This window comes from Salvia splendens, chromosome 3 (genome assembly GCF_004379255.2).
Source record: "Salvia splendens isolate huo1 chromosome 3, SspV2, whole genome shotgun sequence".
Classification (NCBI taxonomy): domain Eukaryota; kingdom Viridiplantae; phylum Streptophyta; class Magnoliopsida; order Lamiales; family Lamiaceae; genus Salvia; species Salvia splendens.
In genome coordinates this window covers 44213733-44230971 of record NC_056034.1, presented here as the reverse complement: position 1 = coordinate 44230971, position 17239 = coordinate 44213733, and the positions used below count along the sequence as shown (strand labels likewise).

The following is a 17239-nucleotide window of genomic DNA, read 5'->3' as shown; positions in this document are numbered from 1 at the left end:
CAAGAAATTGTCTACTAGATTAAAGTTTAGCAGGAGTATAATTTTTTCGACAAACTCTGCCGAATTTTGCATAAGTTTGTGATTTTTAGTGACCATTTGACTTAAAAATGAAAGTTACATTTTTGTTTGCCAAATAACACAATTCCAGTCCAAGACATGTTCAATCAATCTTTTAAAAGAGGGCAAATTGCTATGACAATTTTTTTTTTGCAAAATTGTATCTATTGTAACAATTGGAAGTCAAATGCTGACATCACCATCGATGAGTCAAATAATGTCGTCGCTTCATACATAAACGATGTACTACTAGATTAAAAATATCAATAATAGGAGTATATTCCATGTAGACATTTACATTTTTTCCTCACAAGGCAACTACGAACAAATCTAACTTTAAAAATTGTGGGAAATATGAGAATTTGATCAAAACACGATTTTTTCGGCAATTCTTTCAAAATACTCCCTCCGTCCCCGATTAAGAGTCACACTTTGACCGGGCACTAGTTTTAAGAAATGTAAAGAAAAGTGAGTTGATAAAGTTAGTGTAATGTGAGACCCACTTTTTTATATTGGTTTTATAATAAAATGTGAGTGAAGTGAGTTAGTGGAATGTGAGACCTACCTATCATTTATGGTAAAAATGAAGTGTGACTCTTAATTGGGGATGAACGGAAATGGAAAAATGTGACTCGGGAGACGAAGGGAGTATTATTCATCGATTTTAAATTATTTTTTATATTTAATATTTGGCATGATGAATAGAAACAATTCAATAAGTCGACTTCAAGCTCATATTCTGCTAATTTTTCAACTGGTAAACCTATGAATGCCGCAAAACCCCCAAATTCTTGACGATGGCTTTGCTTCTCGGAATTCGAAGGCCATTGTCCTTTGCAGCTCAACGACTCCATCAGCGATGCTTCTCCACCTCACTCCCCAGTATGTTTACACTTCTTATTTTTGCTCTAGCATCTATGCCTCATTACATATGCATATGATAGATATGATTATATGAATGTATATGTATGCTCACATAAAACTACGCTTGTGCCTATCTATGGAGTATCTTTTATCAGCGTTATTCCGTTGGCAGATTTTAAGGAGGAGCAGAAAATGAGCTGTATGGAAACAGGGGGCAGTTCTAGTTTTATTCATCCATCTGCCGTTGTTCATCCGGATGCCATATTAGGTCAGGTATTGACATCAATTTCCAGTAATGTTAGAAGATTGTAGCCAAGCACTTTAAATTAATATGGAAAATTTACAGTAATTGATGAAAGATTGTAGCCAAGCTCTTTATTGTAACTTGTGTTGTGAAATTAATGCGAATAGTATGTATATTATCGACTGCGATACCCGTAAGATGCAAATTGAGTCAATAAATGAAAATGAGATGAACTCTGTTACTTGTGAACAAGATGAAGCTGAGAATCTTTGTAAGAAGCTGAGGTTTTGATGAATTGGTTATGTTCTACATTCTCTGAGGAATTGGGTAACTGGAAATAAATCGTCGAGTCTTTTCTATGGAAAAGGACTTAATTGGAAAACAGTTCCTCAAAAGCCATTGATAGGCTAATATTCCTTGTGCCACCGAGATACTACCTTTCGGGATATTTTGAGGAATGGGAATGAAATTGTAATTGTACAGAGATACTGAGTTTGTTTGGATTTTTAAGATATTGTAACTGATTAAGTCTTATCTAAATCCAGGGTGTTTCTGTTGGTCCGTTTTGCACAGTTGGACCTTCTGCAAATTTAGGAAATGGTTGTCAGTTATACCCGGGGAGCCATGTCTGTGGACATACAAAGATAGGGGATGACTGCACTTTGATGATGTAAGATAATTGTAGCTTACATATAATACTGGTTTAAAGAAAGTTGTCTGTGTTCCATCCATTCAAAGCTGAATCTGCCTACTGTGTCTATAGGGGTGCTGTGGTTGGTGATGATCTTCCTGGTAGTACTGTTATTGGAAATAACAATTTAATCGGGCATCATGCGGTTGTAGGCATTAAATGTCAAGATTTGAAGTATAAGGTAGGTTGCAAAACCAACATCTCTCATTGCAATCTCTATACAAAAAAAAAGAAAAAAAGCTAGTACTTGATTAGTGTCAAAATTCTGATTCTCGCACTTTGATTAGTGTAAAGAATTTTTATGTTGATTTTTCGAACAGCAAAGAAATATGGCATGGTTTATGAGATAGTAGCAATTCAGCATGCTCTGGATTTATTGATACCTAAAGAACTCATTTATTTGGTAATTTACTGAGAAAAAAATGCTCTGACAGAAGTGGGGTGAGATTGGTGAAAATAAAGTAGATAATATCCTTGCACTATAGAGTATAGTGAGGATACCGACTTTCTCCACTTTTTTATATCAAGTATGCATACTCAAATTCAAACCATTTATTTTAGCCAGGGAACGAATGTTTCCTCGAGATTGGGGACAACAATGAGATCAGAGAATATGTATCTATTCATAGATCCTCACACCCCGATGAAAAAACAGTAAGTAACATGACTTTTTGCTCATTATTTTACGCTGCTTTGGGATATGAAGTGTATCATTAGTCAAATATCCTATACCTAACAATATTTTCATCAACAGATCATCGGTGCTAATAATCTCATAATGGGATCTTGTCACATTGCACATGACTGCAAAATGGGCAACTATAACATTTTTGCAAATAATACTCTGTTGGCAGGCCATGTAAATGTGGAGGTGTAGCTCTAAGTCTTTGCCTCTAACTTGAATTCTTAGATTCTATTGTTTAATTGATGTAATGACAAGGTTGTGAAATTTGTGATATTGCAGAATTATACTCACACCGCAGGGGCCACGGTTATACATCAGTTTTGTCATATTGGTTCTTTTTCTTTCATTGGTGGCGGGTCAGTGGTAAGGACATGTGCTTGACATATTCTTGATTGTGTTATAATTTTCTCTTCAATGAGCATTGAAGCATGCCATGCTAGAACCAGAACTGATGGTGTTTAATGACAAGTTTATCATTTGCTCACACCTCATTTTTATTTAATCCCTTTGATGCACCTCAAAGGTTTCTCAAGATGTACCCAAATACACAATGGTCTCTGGTGAACGAGCTGAGCTACGCGGATTAAATCTCGAAGGCCTAAGGCGCCGTGGGTTTTCAGTTGGGGAGGTTGGTTTTCAGTCAGTTTATATATATTGTAATGTGATTTCAATCTAGTGAATTAAATTTAATAGATCTTCCTCCTTTTTAACAACCTTTTCCCCTGGAATTGTTGGATCCGGAACCCATTCTCAATATCTCATCCGATAAAATTCAACTCAGTTATGTGCATTCCATACAGATTTCCTATGTTTTAGACATCAAACTCATTATTGGAAATCTCAATTCAAGTCCCCAAACTAGAGATAAAAGAAGAAAAAGAAAACAGAAGGATGTTCGTGTATACTCGTTATATAACAGTACTTTGTATTGTTTTCATTCCGACCATGACTAACTTTTCCTGATGTCTCCCAGATAAAGAGCCTGAGAACAGCTTATCGAAAAATATTTATGCCTAGCGAAGGAAGTTGTCATAGCATTGAAGACCGGCTGACCGAACTGGTACTTCGCTTCTCTTTTCATATTCGTTCACCTGCTGGGATAACATTATCCTCCTAAATGCCCCCCCCCCCCTCTCAGGAGAAGGATGACGAATTGGGTCAAGTAGCAGCCGTCTGCTTGATGGTTGAATCCATTCGGGATTCTTTTGCTGAGGATCGCCGTGGCATTTGCAAGTTTAGGTCACGGGTTGGATCTTAATACTGAATGCTGGGTAATTTCTTGTTATCTGCTTATCACAGATATCAACCTTGCCATAAAAAATTATCTGGTTTTTGGCAGATGTCATTTAAATTTTGATATGGGAAAATCCTGAGACTCTTCTTTGTATAACAGTATGTATCACAAGTCTAGACATTTCAAGATTTTAGCACTAGTTTTGAGAGCATGTAAATTTGACATCCACCAATTTGAATCCATGATTGATCCTATCTACTTGTTTTCATTACACTCTAGTTACAAACTTACAATCTCAATATCCAAGATATTATTTTTTTTGAAGGGACCATTTAGTTGCAAAGTTGTGGTTTTGGCATTAATTTCTAGAATAGGCGGTGGTGCAAATCCTTTGTGGCGATACAGATCATATATGTATAGTGGGGGGAAATCTACTCAAATATTGCATGTCCCTTTTAATATCCCACTATATATAGTGCTTGCCTAAATCAATTGCCTACCGCCATAAGTCATATGAATTATATAAACTTCCTCATCTAACTGAATCATCATAAAAATCAATCAGTTCAAAATGCGTACAACAATTCTCCATGTCGCAATATGCCTACTTCTCTTAGCTTCGATCAATTGTTGGGCACATAGCTTTGGTGGTGAAGGTGGAAGACGAAGGTTGATGGGCTCATCGGAGCCTAGTGGCGCTTCGGAGACTCCCACCGGAGGTAGCGGGGAAGCCCACGCCCCGAGCTGGGACTATAGCTGGGGATGGGGCTCCACCCCGACATCCGGGTGGGGCTACGGATCGGGCTCGGGCAAGTCTCCTAACGGGTTTGCGAGGGGGTCCGGTTTCGGGTTTGGGTCGGGGTCTGGCTCGGGCTCCGGATATGGTTATGGTTCAGGCAGCGGTGGCGCTCACGGAGGCGGTCACGGGAGTGGCAACGGGAACGAAGGCAGCGACGGCGATGGAGACAATAATAACAAGCGTGGTTGAATATGGAATTGTATAAGTTTAAGTGTAGCATTATGTAGTGTGACAAGTAGAGCATACTTGATGCTTTTATAGGACTTCTTCTGCCTTACTATACTACGTGTGTGTGAAAATGCTGCTTTTGTGTTATTATAATAAAATAATAGTAATATATGAAAAAGGCAACATAGTTAGTAAAATGTTTCTTTCTCATTCTCGTTCTAGTAGATTGGGTGTAGTGAAGAACCATTATTGATCATCTTTTTCTCAGAATAATACCTTCGGTATGTGATCCAATGTTGTTCCTTCGGGCTGATCGTGGCTTGAACAGCTTTGGGTGAAATAGTTTTAAAAAATGAGTTGTGTGAAATTCATATTGCTATGAAGAAATATAGCATACGATGGAGCAACACACGTACACACAAAATTCTTGTTCTAGACACCAAAATCAGTAATTGATTAATTTTTAATCACTACTTTTGTTAAATAAGAGAATAAAAAATGATTTTAATATAAGTTTATATTTCACATCAACTGATTGAATTAATTAGTTAAAACTATTGAGGGAAATTAAACAGTGGTTAGAAAATTGTTGTAGACACCAAAATCACTAATCGATAATTGATTAAATTAAAATAAATTAGTTAAAAACTCCATATTTTCGATTGGGCTACATATTATACTCCCAAAGTAAATAGGGGGTTAGAATTAATTATAAAAAACTACAGAGGTCAAAACATAATAAACCGTAAAACCTTCATCTCGATGGCTATGAGCGAAGAACTGTGTCTCCTCAACTGCAAGCGACAAGACAGCAACTGAGAACTGTAGGTACAATATTGTGCTTTTCCTTTTGTTTTTTCCCTTATTGGTGACGGAAATTATCTACGTGAATGCAGTTAATTTTGGTTCTATATAGCTTAATTGCCTCCGAGAAATGAGAATGTTCCTGTTTTTTGCTTAGTCTACACAATGGAAATGAAGCCTGATTTGATTCAGAAGCGGGATGAATTTCATGAATTTTGGGGAAATATGGCAGAAGTCGGTGAATTTTGATTAATCCAGTTTTATCAGGTCAATTTTGGAGGGAAATATTTCTGATTAGATGTCTGCATATGGAGATTGACTTAGAATTGCCATCGTTGGAGATAAGAAATAATGATGGCGGTGATGATGAAATTGTGGTTCATGATGAAATTATGGGAGATGGAGTGAAGTTGAATGTCTCGAGTGATAGTAGAGGCAGGGTAGAGAGTTACATGCCTCAAAATGGTATGGAATTCGAGACGAAGGAAGGGGCCTATTTCTTCTATAGGGAGTATGCTCGGTCGGTTGGATTTGGCATCACGATAAAAGCTAGTCGAAGGTCCAAAAAATCTGGCAAGTTCATTGATATAAAGATCGCGTGTTCTAGGTTCGGGAGTAGGCCACAGTCCAGCACGAGTATGAGTCAAAGGCCGTGTGCCAAGACGGACTGCAAAGCTAGCATGCATGTGAAGAAAAGGTCAGAGGGGAAGTGGTTTGTGTACAATTTTGTGGAGGGGCATAATCACGAAATTTCGACTAGTGATTTCTATAACGCTATAAGGGGGAGGAAGAATAAGGAGGCCGATGCTGCCTGCGAAAGGAAAGGGCTGCAGCTGGTTTTAGACGAGAGGGATGTAGAGTTGTTGATGGATTATTTCATGCGTATGCAAGCTGAGGCTCCGGGGTTTTACTATGTGTTAGATCTTGATGCTGAAGCACGTATGAGAAATGTGTTTTGGGTTGATCAGAAAGGTAGGAATGACTATGCATTTTTCGGTGATGTGGTCTTCTTTGATGCACATTACATCAGAAACAAGTATAGAATTCCTTTTGTACCTATTGTTGGGGTGAACAATCATTTTCAGTTCATTTTGCTTGGGTGTGCCTTGATTGGAGATGAAACGAAGTCTAGCTTTACTTGGTTGATGCGCACTTGGCTTAGATCAGTTGCTGCGCATGGTCCGAAAGTTGTTATCACTGATAATGATAGGTCATTTGCTGAAGCCGCACATGATGTTTTTCCTAATGCTTTCCATTGCTTTTGTCCTTGGCATGTCTTCACCACAGTTGGTCAAAATCTAAGTGGCGAATTTGATGAATCCGCACTTATTTTGATGGAATTTAAGAAATGCATGTATAGATCTGGGACAAGCGAAGAATTTTATAAGAGGTGGCACAAAATGGTCAAGCAATTTGATCTCGCAGATGATAAGTGGGTGCAATCATTGTATGATGACCGTAGAAAATGGGTTCCTACTTATATGAGGGAGGTTTTTCTTTGTGGGTTTTGTACAGTTGAGAGATCACAAAGTGTAGGGTCTTTTTTTGACAAGTACCTGCAAAAGGAAACTACTTTTCACGAGTTCATCGATCAATACAAATTATTTTTGCACGAGTGGTGTGAACAAGAAGTTAAGGCAGAGGCTGAAACTCGCAGCAGTGGACCAATATTGATTTGTCATTCACCTTTTGAGAAGCAAATGTCTAAAATCTACACAAATGCAATATTTAGAAAGTTTCAAGCTGAAGTTTCAGGAATTCTTTCGTGCACTCCTGAAAAAGAAGGCGAAGATGGGGAAACAATTCTATATAAAGTTCATGATCTTGAAAGGAAACAAACCTTCACCGTCTCCTGGAATAGAGGAATATATGGCATCCATTGTCTGTGCCGCTTGTTTGAATATAGTGGATATCTCTGCAGACACACCTTATCAGTTCTCCAACTATCAGGCATTTCCACTATTCCGTCAAACTCTGTACTGAAGCGATGGACACGAGCTGCAAAGATTATAAATATTCCTCATCAAGCATCAGCCAATACAAACTTGAGGGTCCATCGCTTTAATGATATTTGCAAACTTTCTACTAGATTAAGTGAGGAGGGTTCGATATCGGAGGATGCTTACAAAGTTTCTCATCATGCTCTAGAAGAAGCAATGGAGCACTGTGCGCGCTTGAACTATTCTGTAAAGAGCATCATGGAGACCACCAAGACTGCTGCTCATGGTCTTTTGGATATTGGACAGAATAATGATAAAAGTGCAATGGCATCAAAGATAAAAGTTCCAAAAAAACGGAAGGTTAAATTTTGTTTTAGTTTTCTGCAGACACTGGCATACTTGAAGCAAATTTTGGGCTTGTGAATTTGTGTCCTAATGTTGATCATCTCATTGATAGGTACTAGCAGCTGAGCCTGAAACATGGCCTACTGGGATGGAGGAAAGCGGTCATGATGTGGTTTGTTCCCTTTTGTGATCCTAGTTTATGCATGTCCGTTGACAACTGTGTATGTTTATGCAACTCTATACCATTTTCATAGGAGCAGATGAACCAAAGATCACATAGGCTTCATGATTCTTACATGTCTCAGCAGGACCTTCATGGGATGGTACGTCAGATATATATCTCATTCTTCACAATCAATCTCCTATTTTCCCTTTTCTTTTCCTAACTTCAAGGAGTCGTAGTGAACCTTAAAATCTGCAGGAACCTGGGTTAAAAATCCCCATTGTCAATAGTTACTCTATTGCAGAACATGGCGGTCAAGGACCGGTATAGATCTGTTTTTTTGCTTATGCATATACTAGATTCTTGTACTTGTATCTAAACGATCGTTATATTTACAGGGACATTTGAGTTCACCATTGCCATTACAAGATTGCTACTACAGTGACCAATCACTTATGCAGGGTGTTCTGGTATGATGATTGAATCATTGTGACCTTAAGTATCTGTAAATATAAGTTGTTTGGTTAATCATTGCATTCAGATGTATTTCTATGTGAAGCACATCTTCTTTTAATTTGACCTTGACTTTCTTTTCCAATCTAGGGGAATTTTTCAGCACGTTCCAGCCTTCATGCTGCCCAACAGAGTCTGCATGCTATGGTATATGATTGAGCGGACATAAGTTGTTTGAGAAACATAATGAGTTCTTATGCATCAGCTTCAACTCTTGAAAACTATATTTGTAGTTGCAGGGCCACTTTAGCTTCAGGCCCCCGTCCCTGGAAGGTTGTTCTCAACTACGGGATAGCTTGCACAATGTAATATTTGTATGAGAAAACTTCCGCATGCTTTTCTATACGCTTTTCTGCTAAGTTTTTGTTCTCTCTGGCCACTGCAGGAACACACGATGCCAAAGCATTTGCACGATTAACATGCTTGGAGGTTTGGTGATCTGCTGATTCAGTTAGAAGGGTAGTTCTGCTTTTGATGAATTCGCTCTTCCAAACATGTTTATATAGTATTATCTACATCAAATTTTCATATCAATGTGTCATGCTATGCAACAATTTTCCGTAGTTTTTTGGTTGCCTTGGCTTAAGCAAAATTAGGTGATTGTGATTGAATTGATGCTATAAATCTGTCACTTTAACATTTGCTTGTAAATTTCTATTTTATGAACTAATTCATTGAGGTAAATTAATATGCAGAGAAGATAAATTACACTACTGCGTACTCTTATAAATAAAAACACATGAGCCACAGTACACGTGTACTGCCTAATTATTCTTTCTTTAATCCTTGATGTCAATTGACTGAAAACATTGTATTCGTGTCCATAATGAAGTTCTGCACCTACTTGTATGGACACGACTGTTAAACTCTAAGGTGTGATTCAGAACGATGAACTTCATGTTTGTTGCTGAGTAATAAGAAATATTCGATTACTTTCTCACTAGTGGCAACTCGTTTGACATAACTAGAGATGCTAGAAAAGAATGATCTGTTTTAGCAGTACTCTCTAGTTTAGGGTACTCATTGGCAGAACTTGGTGCTGAATTTGAGCTACAATCATTGAAATATTGTCAAATACTAATATAATTAATTCTGATCTCCATTTGCTTCTCTGCTGCCAGTGCTTGTTTAAGTTTTGGGAGCTGACGAGCTTTGTTATGCAGAGATGGAAAGGGTGATTCCTCGAGTATATTTTGCGAATGCTGGTCTTTCTCTTTCCCCCTCGGAAGACTGATCCTCTCTTGTCCAACTAGAAGCGAGATATATGCCTCACTCTCTCGGTGGATACTGCTTGCTGTGCCGATGCACGCTTGAGCTTTTGAGAAGTCACATAGTATATTATCAGCATCAATTGGGAGTGTGCCAAATAGGGTAAGTTGCTTAATTCCATTATCACTTGAGCTGTGCTACACCAAGATGATTTATAATATTCATTCCTTGTAGAAAGTATTAAGTTGGTTGGTTTAGTTTATTTTCTTGCAAGTTACATTTATGAAAATTGTTGAGCTATGCAATTCAGTTGCTTGTTTCTGAAAATTGCAAGGTTGTTGTGTATGGAGAGAGGATACAGAATAGTGTTTTTTTTTGTAAATATACCAATATTTTAGACCATTTACAACGCAAGGAATGAATCAGACCTATACTATTCACATGCCGCATCACATCACATCAGTTTTTTAGGCCAGACTTCAAACACCCACAATTCACTTGCCACAAATTAGGTCCGGCTTGTGTTATTCGTCGTTCCACCACTTAATTTTTAATTCATCATTTATTTATTAATTTACAATTTAAATTTTATTTTAATTGCAATATTTATGAAACCAAAACAAACTAATAAAATAAAGAAAATTAATTAAATGAAATTGAAACAAATAAATAAAATTGTGAAGAAATTGAAGATTTATATGATAAATTAAAGAAAAATGATCGTTGCCACGTGGTACAATGTGAGTGGACGAGGGCATGCAGCCTGGGCCAGACTGTTAGCGGCTAGGTGGCCCAAGCTGCGGTTCGCCTTGCTCCCTCGGACGTTCCTCGGTTGTGCCTCATGTCCTCAGGTTCATTCCTTTCTTTTGGTATCATTTGTGAATGGGTTGCCCAAGACGTGGTCCTCCTTGCTCCCTCCGACGTTCCTCAGTTGTGCCTCATGTTCTCATGTTTATTCCATTCTTTTGGTATCGTTGTGAATGGTCTCAGGTTGCTTCTATTCTTTTGGTACCGTTGTGAATGCTCATAAGAAATTTTTAAGATTATTTAATTGGAAGGTGCAACTACCGTGCTAATATGAGGTTATACCATAATGACTATTGACTAATATGGAAGACTAATCTTTTTTGTTAAACATATTAATTGAATATTGACTATACATGCATTGTAGTAAGTAGATTTCATTCTAGTTTCCATGAATTTCTTCTAATTGAAATTTGAAACCATTAAGCCAACCTCATTATTCAATATGACTAAGTATTCATGTTGGAAAGCTGTGAGTTTCCAAGAATTTATCTACCTCTACCTCTCTATGCATTGTGAGTTGATCATTAAGATTATCAATGCATACATATATTTAGATATTTATTCTTTTAGCTCTATTTCTTTTCATACTGATACCTCACAAATTATTAGTTATATTAGATAATCAAATTTACATGTGATATTAAACAAATTTTGATTTATTCCTTTTTCCCTTCTTGAACGTTCAAAAAAAAGATCAATTAAAGAATAAAGCAAGTTATATTAAACTTTAATGTGATATAAATTTGATGCTTTTGATAATAATTTATGAGGGTATCCGAATTGAAAAATAGTACTCCACGTATTAACACGGTAATAGAAAAAGGTTTAGGTGAATTATTTACGGCAAACCGATGGATTGTGAACACTTTGCACAAATTATATCATATTGTGGCTAATCACAGGGATTAGATCCAATCCTTAAAAAATAAGTTTAGCACTCGAAAAAGAACTAGGAAGTTGGGAAAGGATATTTCTTTATAGGCAATTAGCAAGAACTAGTGGAGGTACTTTTCGGTACGATAAAGATAATTTTCAATAAATTATAAAGATTTAAAAAGTGATTAATGAAGTATTAACTGTTTGCTTTAAGAAGTTAATCATTTACAAAGGTAGCACCACTCAAAAAGTAAATTAAAGCCATACTTAAATTAGGTATATGGTGATTAATTATAGCACAAATCTCTAATGTTCGTAAATTATTTCATCCGTTTATAAAAATCGGTTCTTCTATTTTGATAACGTTTTTTTAATAAGATGAACGTCATTCTTCTTTAACAATACTTTAATTATTTTTTATATATATCTTCTATTTTATTGATATAATATTAAAATATATGTCAATCTTAATTATACTAAGACTATTTTTAGTAGTGGATGAAAAGAATTATATTTCTTCTTCTATTACACTTAATTCAAGTTGTGTGAACTGTGAAAGGTTATGCTTATTCTAGATTTTTTGATCAGTTAATAGGTTAGCACTATATGAGTGGCGTTTGAGTACTAAATGTTAATTTTATAATATTGCCAAGTAGCAAATAGTATACGAGAAATGACACATATTGATGGGACAATAAAGATATAGCAATCCCACTTATCTAGCCCCATGTTAACTTTAATTATTTGAACAAAAACAATAAATCATAAAACAAAAAGAGAGGGAGGAAAGAACAAAAATCTAACCATATGATAATTTAAGAAGCAATAATCAGACATCATTTAGTGGTCTATAGAGAGGTGATAATTTCCTTAGGTGCAAGTTAAGTAAGGTTGGCTTATGTTAGAAAAAGGAAAGAATAAATTACATAATTAGTAGATCAAATAAAGAAAGACCTCATGTTCGAGCCTAATGTGCCGTCAAATGTGACATAATATGAGAATCTTGTTCAAATATTGACAAATAAGGAGTACAAAGGACTCACATAACATGTAAAAAAGTGTGTTGAGATATTCACATGTGAGTTGTCTCACGTAAAAATAGAAAAAAATAAACTTAAATACATATTGAGTCACTCCTCTTCTAAGTCGTTAGTTTTGAGATTAAATCTCACTAGGGTTTAGTTGATTTCCCCCTTCATGTAATAAGTATGCTCTAATGAATAAAATTATATCTTAACCCTCCTAAAATTCAAAACTCCTATTTATTAAATAATTTAAATCACGAGTACAACTTAGTTAGTAATACAAATTTTTTTTTCGATTAATAAACTAGGGTTCAAGTTACGTAGAGGGATTGTGTATGTTTATGAGTCTAAAAAATGTATTAAATAAATAATTTTGATTATTATTAATATCTTCACGAATTATGACAAAGTAAGCCCATCTAAGATTAGGCGAAAAGAAGGGACAAGATATGGTTTAAAATTTACTTTGATTGAGATATAGATAAGTTGTGGGGTTTCCCTGTTCTCAATTTCCAAAATTAATTCAATTTTTTGACTTCCTAAGTCTTGGGTTGAATTAACAAGCAAGAAATTAAGTATATATTCTCAAGAAAAAGAATATTACTATTTCTATTTTCTTTTACTTCGTCAACGCTGTATATATGGAACTAAGAATTTGAAATGTAGTAGTAATTTTGGTCCGAAATTCAATGTTTTGATCTTCAATATTCTGAAAAGAGAATTTTTTTATCAAGATTATTGGCCTTCTATTTCAAACAAATAAATTATAGATCAACCTTCCCCAGATAATGCACACCATTATTTCTTAAGTCTTTGTCAATTGTCAGCATCTTGGGTTGAAAACACTATTTTATAAATTAATCAGATTATCTTTATTTGATGTGCGTCAGAAGGTGTAATAGTATTTAAAATAAAATTTGTGTCTTCATTAAAGTCTAAAAAAACTAAGAGTGACACATTTTTTGGGATATATATAAGAAAGACTGCAAAAGTCTAAAAGTTAATAATAAAAATTAGCAGAGTTTGTATCAATATTTTTTCTGCGTCTGCCACTGAATGCTAGTCTAAGTATTTAAAGAGAAACATGGATTTAACATGCGTTAATCAACATTAGTTGCGATTATTGCATATATGTATAAGTTTACTCTGTTATCTAAAAATAAAAATAGCAGATTCTTATGACATAAAATAATAATAAAAATGGAATAGCAACCCGTTCAAATACAAACGAAAAGGTATATACGAATACACCCACATATGTATATCTTAACAAGGGCGGACGCAGAAATAAATCACGATAAGAGCTGTGATTTTTAAAATTTGTTGTAAAGTATATTTTTTGGTGTTTTAGATTATTTATAGGGGCTTTTACATGATAATTAGCATTAAATTTAGATAAATTTTAAAAATTTACAAAAGAAAAAAGGTTAAAAATTAATTTTATTAAGGGCTTTAGCCCCACCCCCATTGTACATGGGTCCGCCCCTATATATCTATATATAAGTATATTTCTATCTTGAGCAAGAGAGTCAAGTTGGTAAAATATCAACCGTAAAACAAATCTTGATCCAATCATCTACAACTACTTATATATATGCACATATATTTCTATCTTGAACAAGAGTCAAGTTGGAATAAATATCAAGCATAAATAAATATTGCTCCAATCTTATAAAATTGATGTGCATACCATTTTGACAAACCCCAACTTATCCTCTCACATCATATCACATACTATATCATGAAACAAGCAAGTGTGCTTCTCAATCAACAATAGCCTCATATCTCTCTCTCCCTCTCCCTCTCTCTTTAGGGTGTGGATGCATGCAAAGAATTAAGTGTAGTGAGAAAAAAATGGGGAGGAAATGCTCACATTGTGGGAACATAGGGCACAATTCAAGAACTTGCAACTCATCAAAAGGCCACAATAATATTGGTGGTGTGGTGAGGCTTTTTGGGGTTCAACTCGAAATCTCTTCGAATTCGCCTTCATCATCTTCTTCATCATCCTCAATCCCGACCGCCATCAAGAAGAGTTTCAGCTTGGAGTGCTTGTCGTCTTCGTCTCCAACCTCTTCCTCCTCCTCGAGGCTTGGCCCGGTCAATAAGGCTTCCCTCGGCTACCTCTCCGATGGCCCTCCACCGGAGAGGAAGAAAGGTACATATATATTTGCACTCCTATTTACTTGGAATAGTTAGGTTAACTTATTTTTTGCAGTTTTGTAGATATAATTAATTAGGGAACATAGCAATCCTCATATATATTGGAATGAATGTTTGTCATGTCTTGTTTTTTTGTGGTAACCTATGCTTGATTTTTTTTTCTATGCCTTCTCTCTCCCTCCTAATTGTTGTGATACTTCTTTAGTTTTCCATACACTTCCAAATATAAAATTAATTAAATACTTAGTGGAAATTGACGTTAAGCATACACATTGGCTGCTCATACACTTCTGAAAACAAAATATAAATGAAAATTTAAAAGTAATTGGTTATTTTTTTAGATTTCAATTTTGTGACTTTAGATTTTAAATTTGATAAATTATTAAAATAGAACGATAAAATAGTTTGGTATATGCTTCTAAATAGTATTTTGGATGGGAAGAACAAGAGAAGAATTAATAATCATAATCTATATTCAGAATTAGTGAGAAAGGGTAAGTATGTAAAAATATTTGAATATTAATTAAATTTATTAATTTAGTAGTATGATTTGTTTATGAATATATATTAAAGATAACTTTTATTGTTAAATAAAATACTCAATGGAATTAATTAGGTCCAAATATAGAATCTCCACCACATACATTTTAACATATAGTTGTAGTAATTAATAGTACTAATAATTTAATGGTGGGTAAATATTTTTATTAATTAGGAGTGCCTTGGAGTGAAGAGGAGCATCGCTCATTCCTAATGGGGCTTGAGAACCTAGGCAAAGGCGATTGGAGGGGAATTTCTAGAAACTTCGTCACGACCCGAACTCCAACACAAGTTGCTAGTCACGCTCAGAAATATTTTCTCCGACAAGCTTCCCTCAATAAGAAGAAACGACGCTCCAGTCTCTTCGACATGGTACTTCTTTTATTCGATATTTCAAATCTAACCATTTTTCTTTAAAAAAATTAAAGTCAATTGTTTTTTTTAAAGGTTGATGATTCAAAAGGGGATTCAGCACGCTCCAAACATGATTTCGAGTTTGACCTAGACCTCAATTCACTAGGCGAGGACGCCGAGGAGGGTCGTGATCGGGATAATTTCCCAATGACGGATGCGAGTTGGCCGTGCGACTCGCCTGAGTTGGAACTCACGCTTTCCGCTCCCAAAAGTGGGTTGCGGAAAGCCCACGATTCTTCTTCTTCGCCGTCTTCTTCTTCCTCGGTCCTAATTAGTGTTACTTAATTGATGATCGTTTCTATTCAATTGTAATACTGGGAGTTTTATATGAATCAATTTAATCTTAATTATATATATATATATATATATATTGAAATTGAATGTAAGTTCTTATTAATAATGTTAAATTAGTTACAGACATGACTTTGAATAATTACTACGACATAACTCGTAAACATTAATGGACCACCAACAAAATCTTGTCCTAAATCTAACTATTTTGGCAGGTTTCGAATGTAAATCTCTACGTGTTGGACTCACACTAGTTAAGTAATTTGGAGTTTATGTAATATTGTTTGTATTAATAATTGTTCGTGTGTACGGTCGTGTGAAAAAATTGTCAAATAAATTTTTAGAAAAACAAAAGTACGTATAATATTGATAAGTTTTCATGAAAATTTAGATGATGGGAATATGATCTTAGGTCAAAATAGGAAAATATCTTGAAATATTGAGTATAAATTCATCACATATTAATTGAAAATATCACTCAAATTTGGCACATAAACTAATGTCATTTTCACGATTGAAAAAAGGGCTAACATAGTTAACAATTTACTACGTATTTTGTGATAATATTACACTGTTAGAAAAGAATCACATATATATAATCACGAACATAAACAAAATTATTATCAAATTCGATACATTAGCGAAGATGTGAAGTTAGGGATTCCAATGTATAATTTAAGAGCATTGGATATGAGCTATGGCAGCCTTGAAATGTGATTTGGACCATTCGAATAGGCAAATAGTTCTAAGATAGGACCACAGAAATTGCTAGAAGAGAGTTTGTTTTACTTGGACCTAATAATTATTTACACATTCATTTTTGAATGGATTGGGTCCATGAATTAATAATAATGGAATTATGAATATGATTCCAAATTAACGAATTCGACTAAATTTTAGTTCCAAATTAATTAGGTTTGAGTGGCTTGGGTAGAACAAAGAAATAAAATACTATAAATACAAATTCATGTAATTTTGAATATATGTTTAAATTTGATTTGTTTTTCCTACAACCAATATTCTTTATTTTGTTTGATTTTTTGTTGTCTTTTCAAAATAATACACACACTACTTTAAATAACGTGAAGTCGTGCAACCTCCTCCTAAGAGAGATAAACATGTTGCTAATTGAGTTACGTTTTGTTATTTATAAGATTAAAATTTAAAAATATATAAAAATATATACTCTATTTTTTTATTAAAAATAACCATATATACATTAAAATACATTATTTATTAAAAATCACTATATATATATATATATGTAGATAGAGATATAATTGAGTTTGGAGTGGTCCTTTCCTTGGAGATTCCAAAAATCTTGATTGTTATGTAAAGTTCTCAGAAAATAAGACAATCTAATTTATAACGAAACTGTCCATATTTAAAGGACAGCTTTTTGAATAT

At 34.7% G+C, this 17239-nt stretch overlaps 4 protein-coding genes across 13 annotated transcripts; all 4 read left to right on the top strand.

Moving 5' to 3' along the window:
• Nucleotides 1-786: 786 nt before the first annotated feature.
• Nucleotides 787-4029, top strand: LOC121793647 (probable acyl-[acyl-carrier-protein]--UDP-N-acetylglucosamine O-acyltransferase, mitochondrial). 2 transcript variants are annotated; one of them, XM_042191687.1, is made up of 10 exons: nt 787-939; nt 1094-1189; nt 1739-1835; nt 1929-2037; nt 2418-2510; nt 2611-2727; nt 2821-2904; nt 3065-3169; nt 3515-3601; nt 3680-4029. In XM_042191687.1, exons 1-10 carry the CDS (start codon nt 855-857, stop codon nt 3797-3799), a joined length of 993 nt encoding a protein of 330 aa, XP_042047621.1. In that variant the 5' UTR covers nt 787-854; the 3' UTR covers nt 3800-4029. The 2 variants fall into 2 exon arrangements, with proteins under 2 accessions (XP_042047621.1, XP_042047620.1); XM_042191686.1 differs by having other exon boundaries at nt 1094-1194; nt 1711-1835.
• Nucleotides 4030-4276: 247 nt separating this feature from the next.
• On the top strand, nt 4277-4939 carry LOC121794034 (keratin, type I cytoskeletal 9-like). The gene has a single exon (XM_042192044.1). The coding sequence runs from the start codon at nt 4347-4349 to the stop codon at nt 4761-4763; it is 417 nt and encodes a 138-aa protein (XP_042047978.1). The 5' UTR covers nt 4277-4346; the 3' UTR covers nt 4764-4939.
• Nucleotides 4940-5472: 533 nt separating this feature from the next.
• LOC121796283 (protein FAR1-RELATED SEQUENCE 2-like) lies at nt 5473-10158 on the top strand. Of its 9 annotated transcripts, none has more exons than XM_042195097.1 (9): nt 5473-5566; nt 5639-7846; nt 7944-8003; nt 8086-8154; nt 8253-8318; nt 8393-8464; nt 8598-8654; nt 8741-8812; nt 8893-10158. In XM_042195097.1, the coding sequence occupies exons 2-9, from the start codon at nt 5855-5857 to the stop codon at nt 8923-8925; spliced, it is 2421 nt and encodes an 806-aa protein (XP_042051031.1). In that variant the 5' UTR covers nt 5473-5566; nt 5639-5854; the 3' UTR covers nt 8926-10158. The 9 variants fall into 9 exon arrangements, 7 of the variants coding, with proteins under 7 accessions (XP_042051031.1, XP_042051034.1, XP_042051032.1 ...); XM_042195100.1 differs by having other exon boundaries at nt 5488-5570; nt 5704-7846; XM_042195098.1 differs by having other exon boundaries at nt 5489-5570.
• A 3883-nt stretch (nt 10159-14041) lies between these two features.
• On the top strand, nt 14042-15917 carry LOC121793759 (transcription factor KUA1-like). Its single transcript, XM_042191792.1, has 3 exons — nt 14042-14582; nt 15303-15499; nt 15575-15917. Exons 1-3 carry the CDS (start codon nt 14249-14251, stop codon nt 15824-15826), a joined length of 783 nt encoding a protein of 260 aa, XP_042047726.1. The 5' UTR covers nt 14042-14248; the 3' UTR covers nt 15827-15917.
• The last annotated feature ends 1322 nt before the right edge of the window (nt 15918-17239 follow it).

Excerpts from the sequence above, each read along its gene's own strand:
- LOC121793647 (XM_042191686.1), top strand. The coding sequence starts at position 855 with ATGGCTTTGCTTCTCGGAATTCGAAGGCCATTGTCCTTTGCAGCTCAA. Across the intron at positions 940-1,093 it reads CTTCTCCACCTCACTCCCCA|ATTTTAAGGAGGAGCAGAAA; the intron begins GTATGTTTACAC and ends TTCCGTTGGCAG. Across the intron at positions 2,905-3,064 it reads TCATTGGTGGCGGGTCAGTG|GTTTCTCAAGATGTACCCAA; the intron begins GTAAGGACATGT and ends TGCACCTCAAAG.
- LOC121794034 (XM_042192044.1), top strand. The coding sequence starts at position 4,347 with ATGCGTACAACAATTCTCCATGTCGCAATATGCCTACTTCTCTTAGCT.
- LOC121796283 (XM_042195097.1), top strand. The coding sequence starts at position 5,855 with ATGGAGATTGACTTAGAATTGCCATCGTTGGAGATAAGAAATAATGAT. Across the intron at positions 7,847-7,943 it reads AAGTTCCAAAAAAACGGAAG|GTACTAGCAGCTGAGCCTGA; the intron begins GTTAAATTTTGT and ends TCTCATTGATAG. Across the intron at positions 8,319-8,392 it reads AACATGGCGGTCAAGGACCG|GGACATTTGAGTTCACCATT; the intron begins GTATAGATCTGT and ends TTATATTTACAG.
- LOC121793759 (XM_042191792.1), top strand. The coding sequence starts at position 14,249 with ATGCAAAGAATTAAGTGTAGTGAGAAAAAAATGGGGAGGAAATGCTCA. Across the intron at positions 14,583-15,302 it reads TCCACCGGAGAGGAAGAAAG|GAGTGCCTTGGAGTGAAGAG; the intron begins GTACATATATAT and ends TTTATTAATTAG. Across the intron at positions 15,500-15,574 it reads GCTCCAGTCTCTTCGACATG|GTTGATGATTCAAAAGGGGA; the intron begins GTACTTCTTTTA and ends TTTTTTTTAAAG.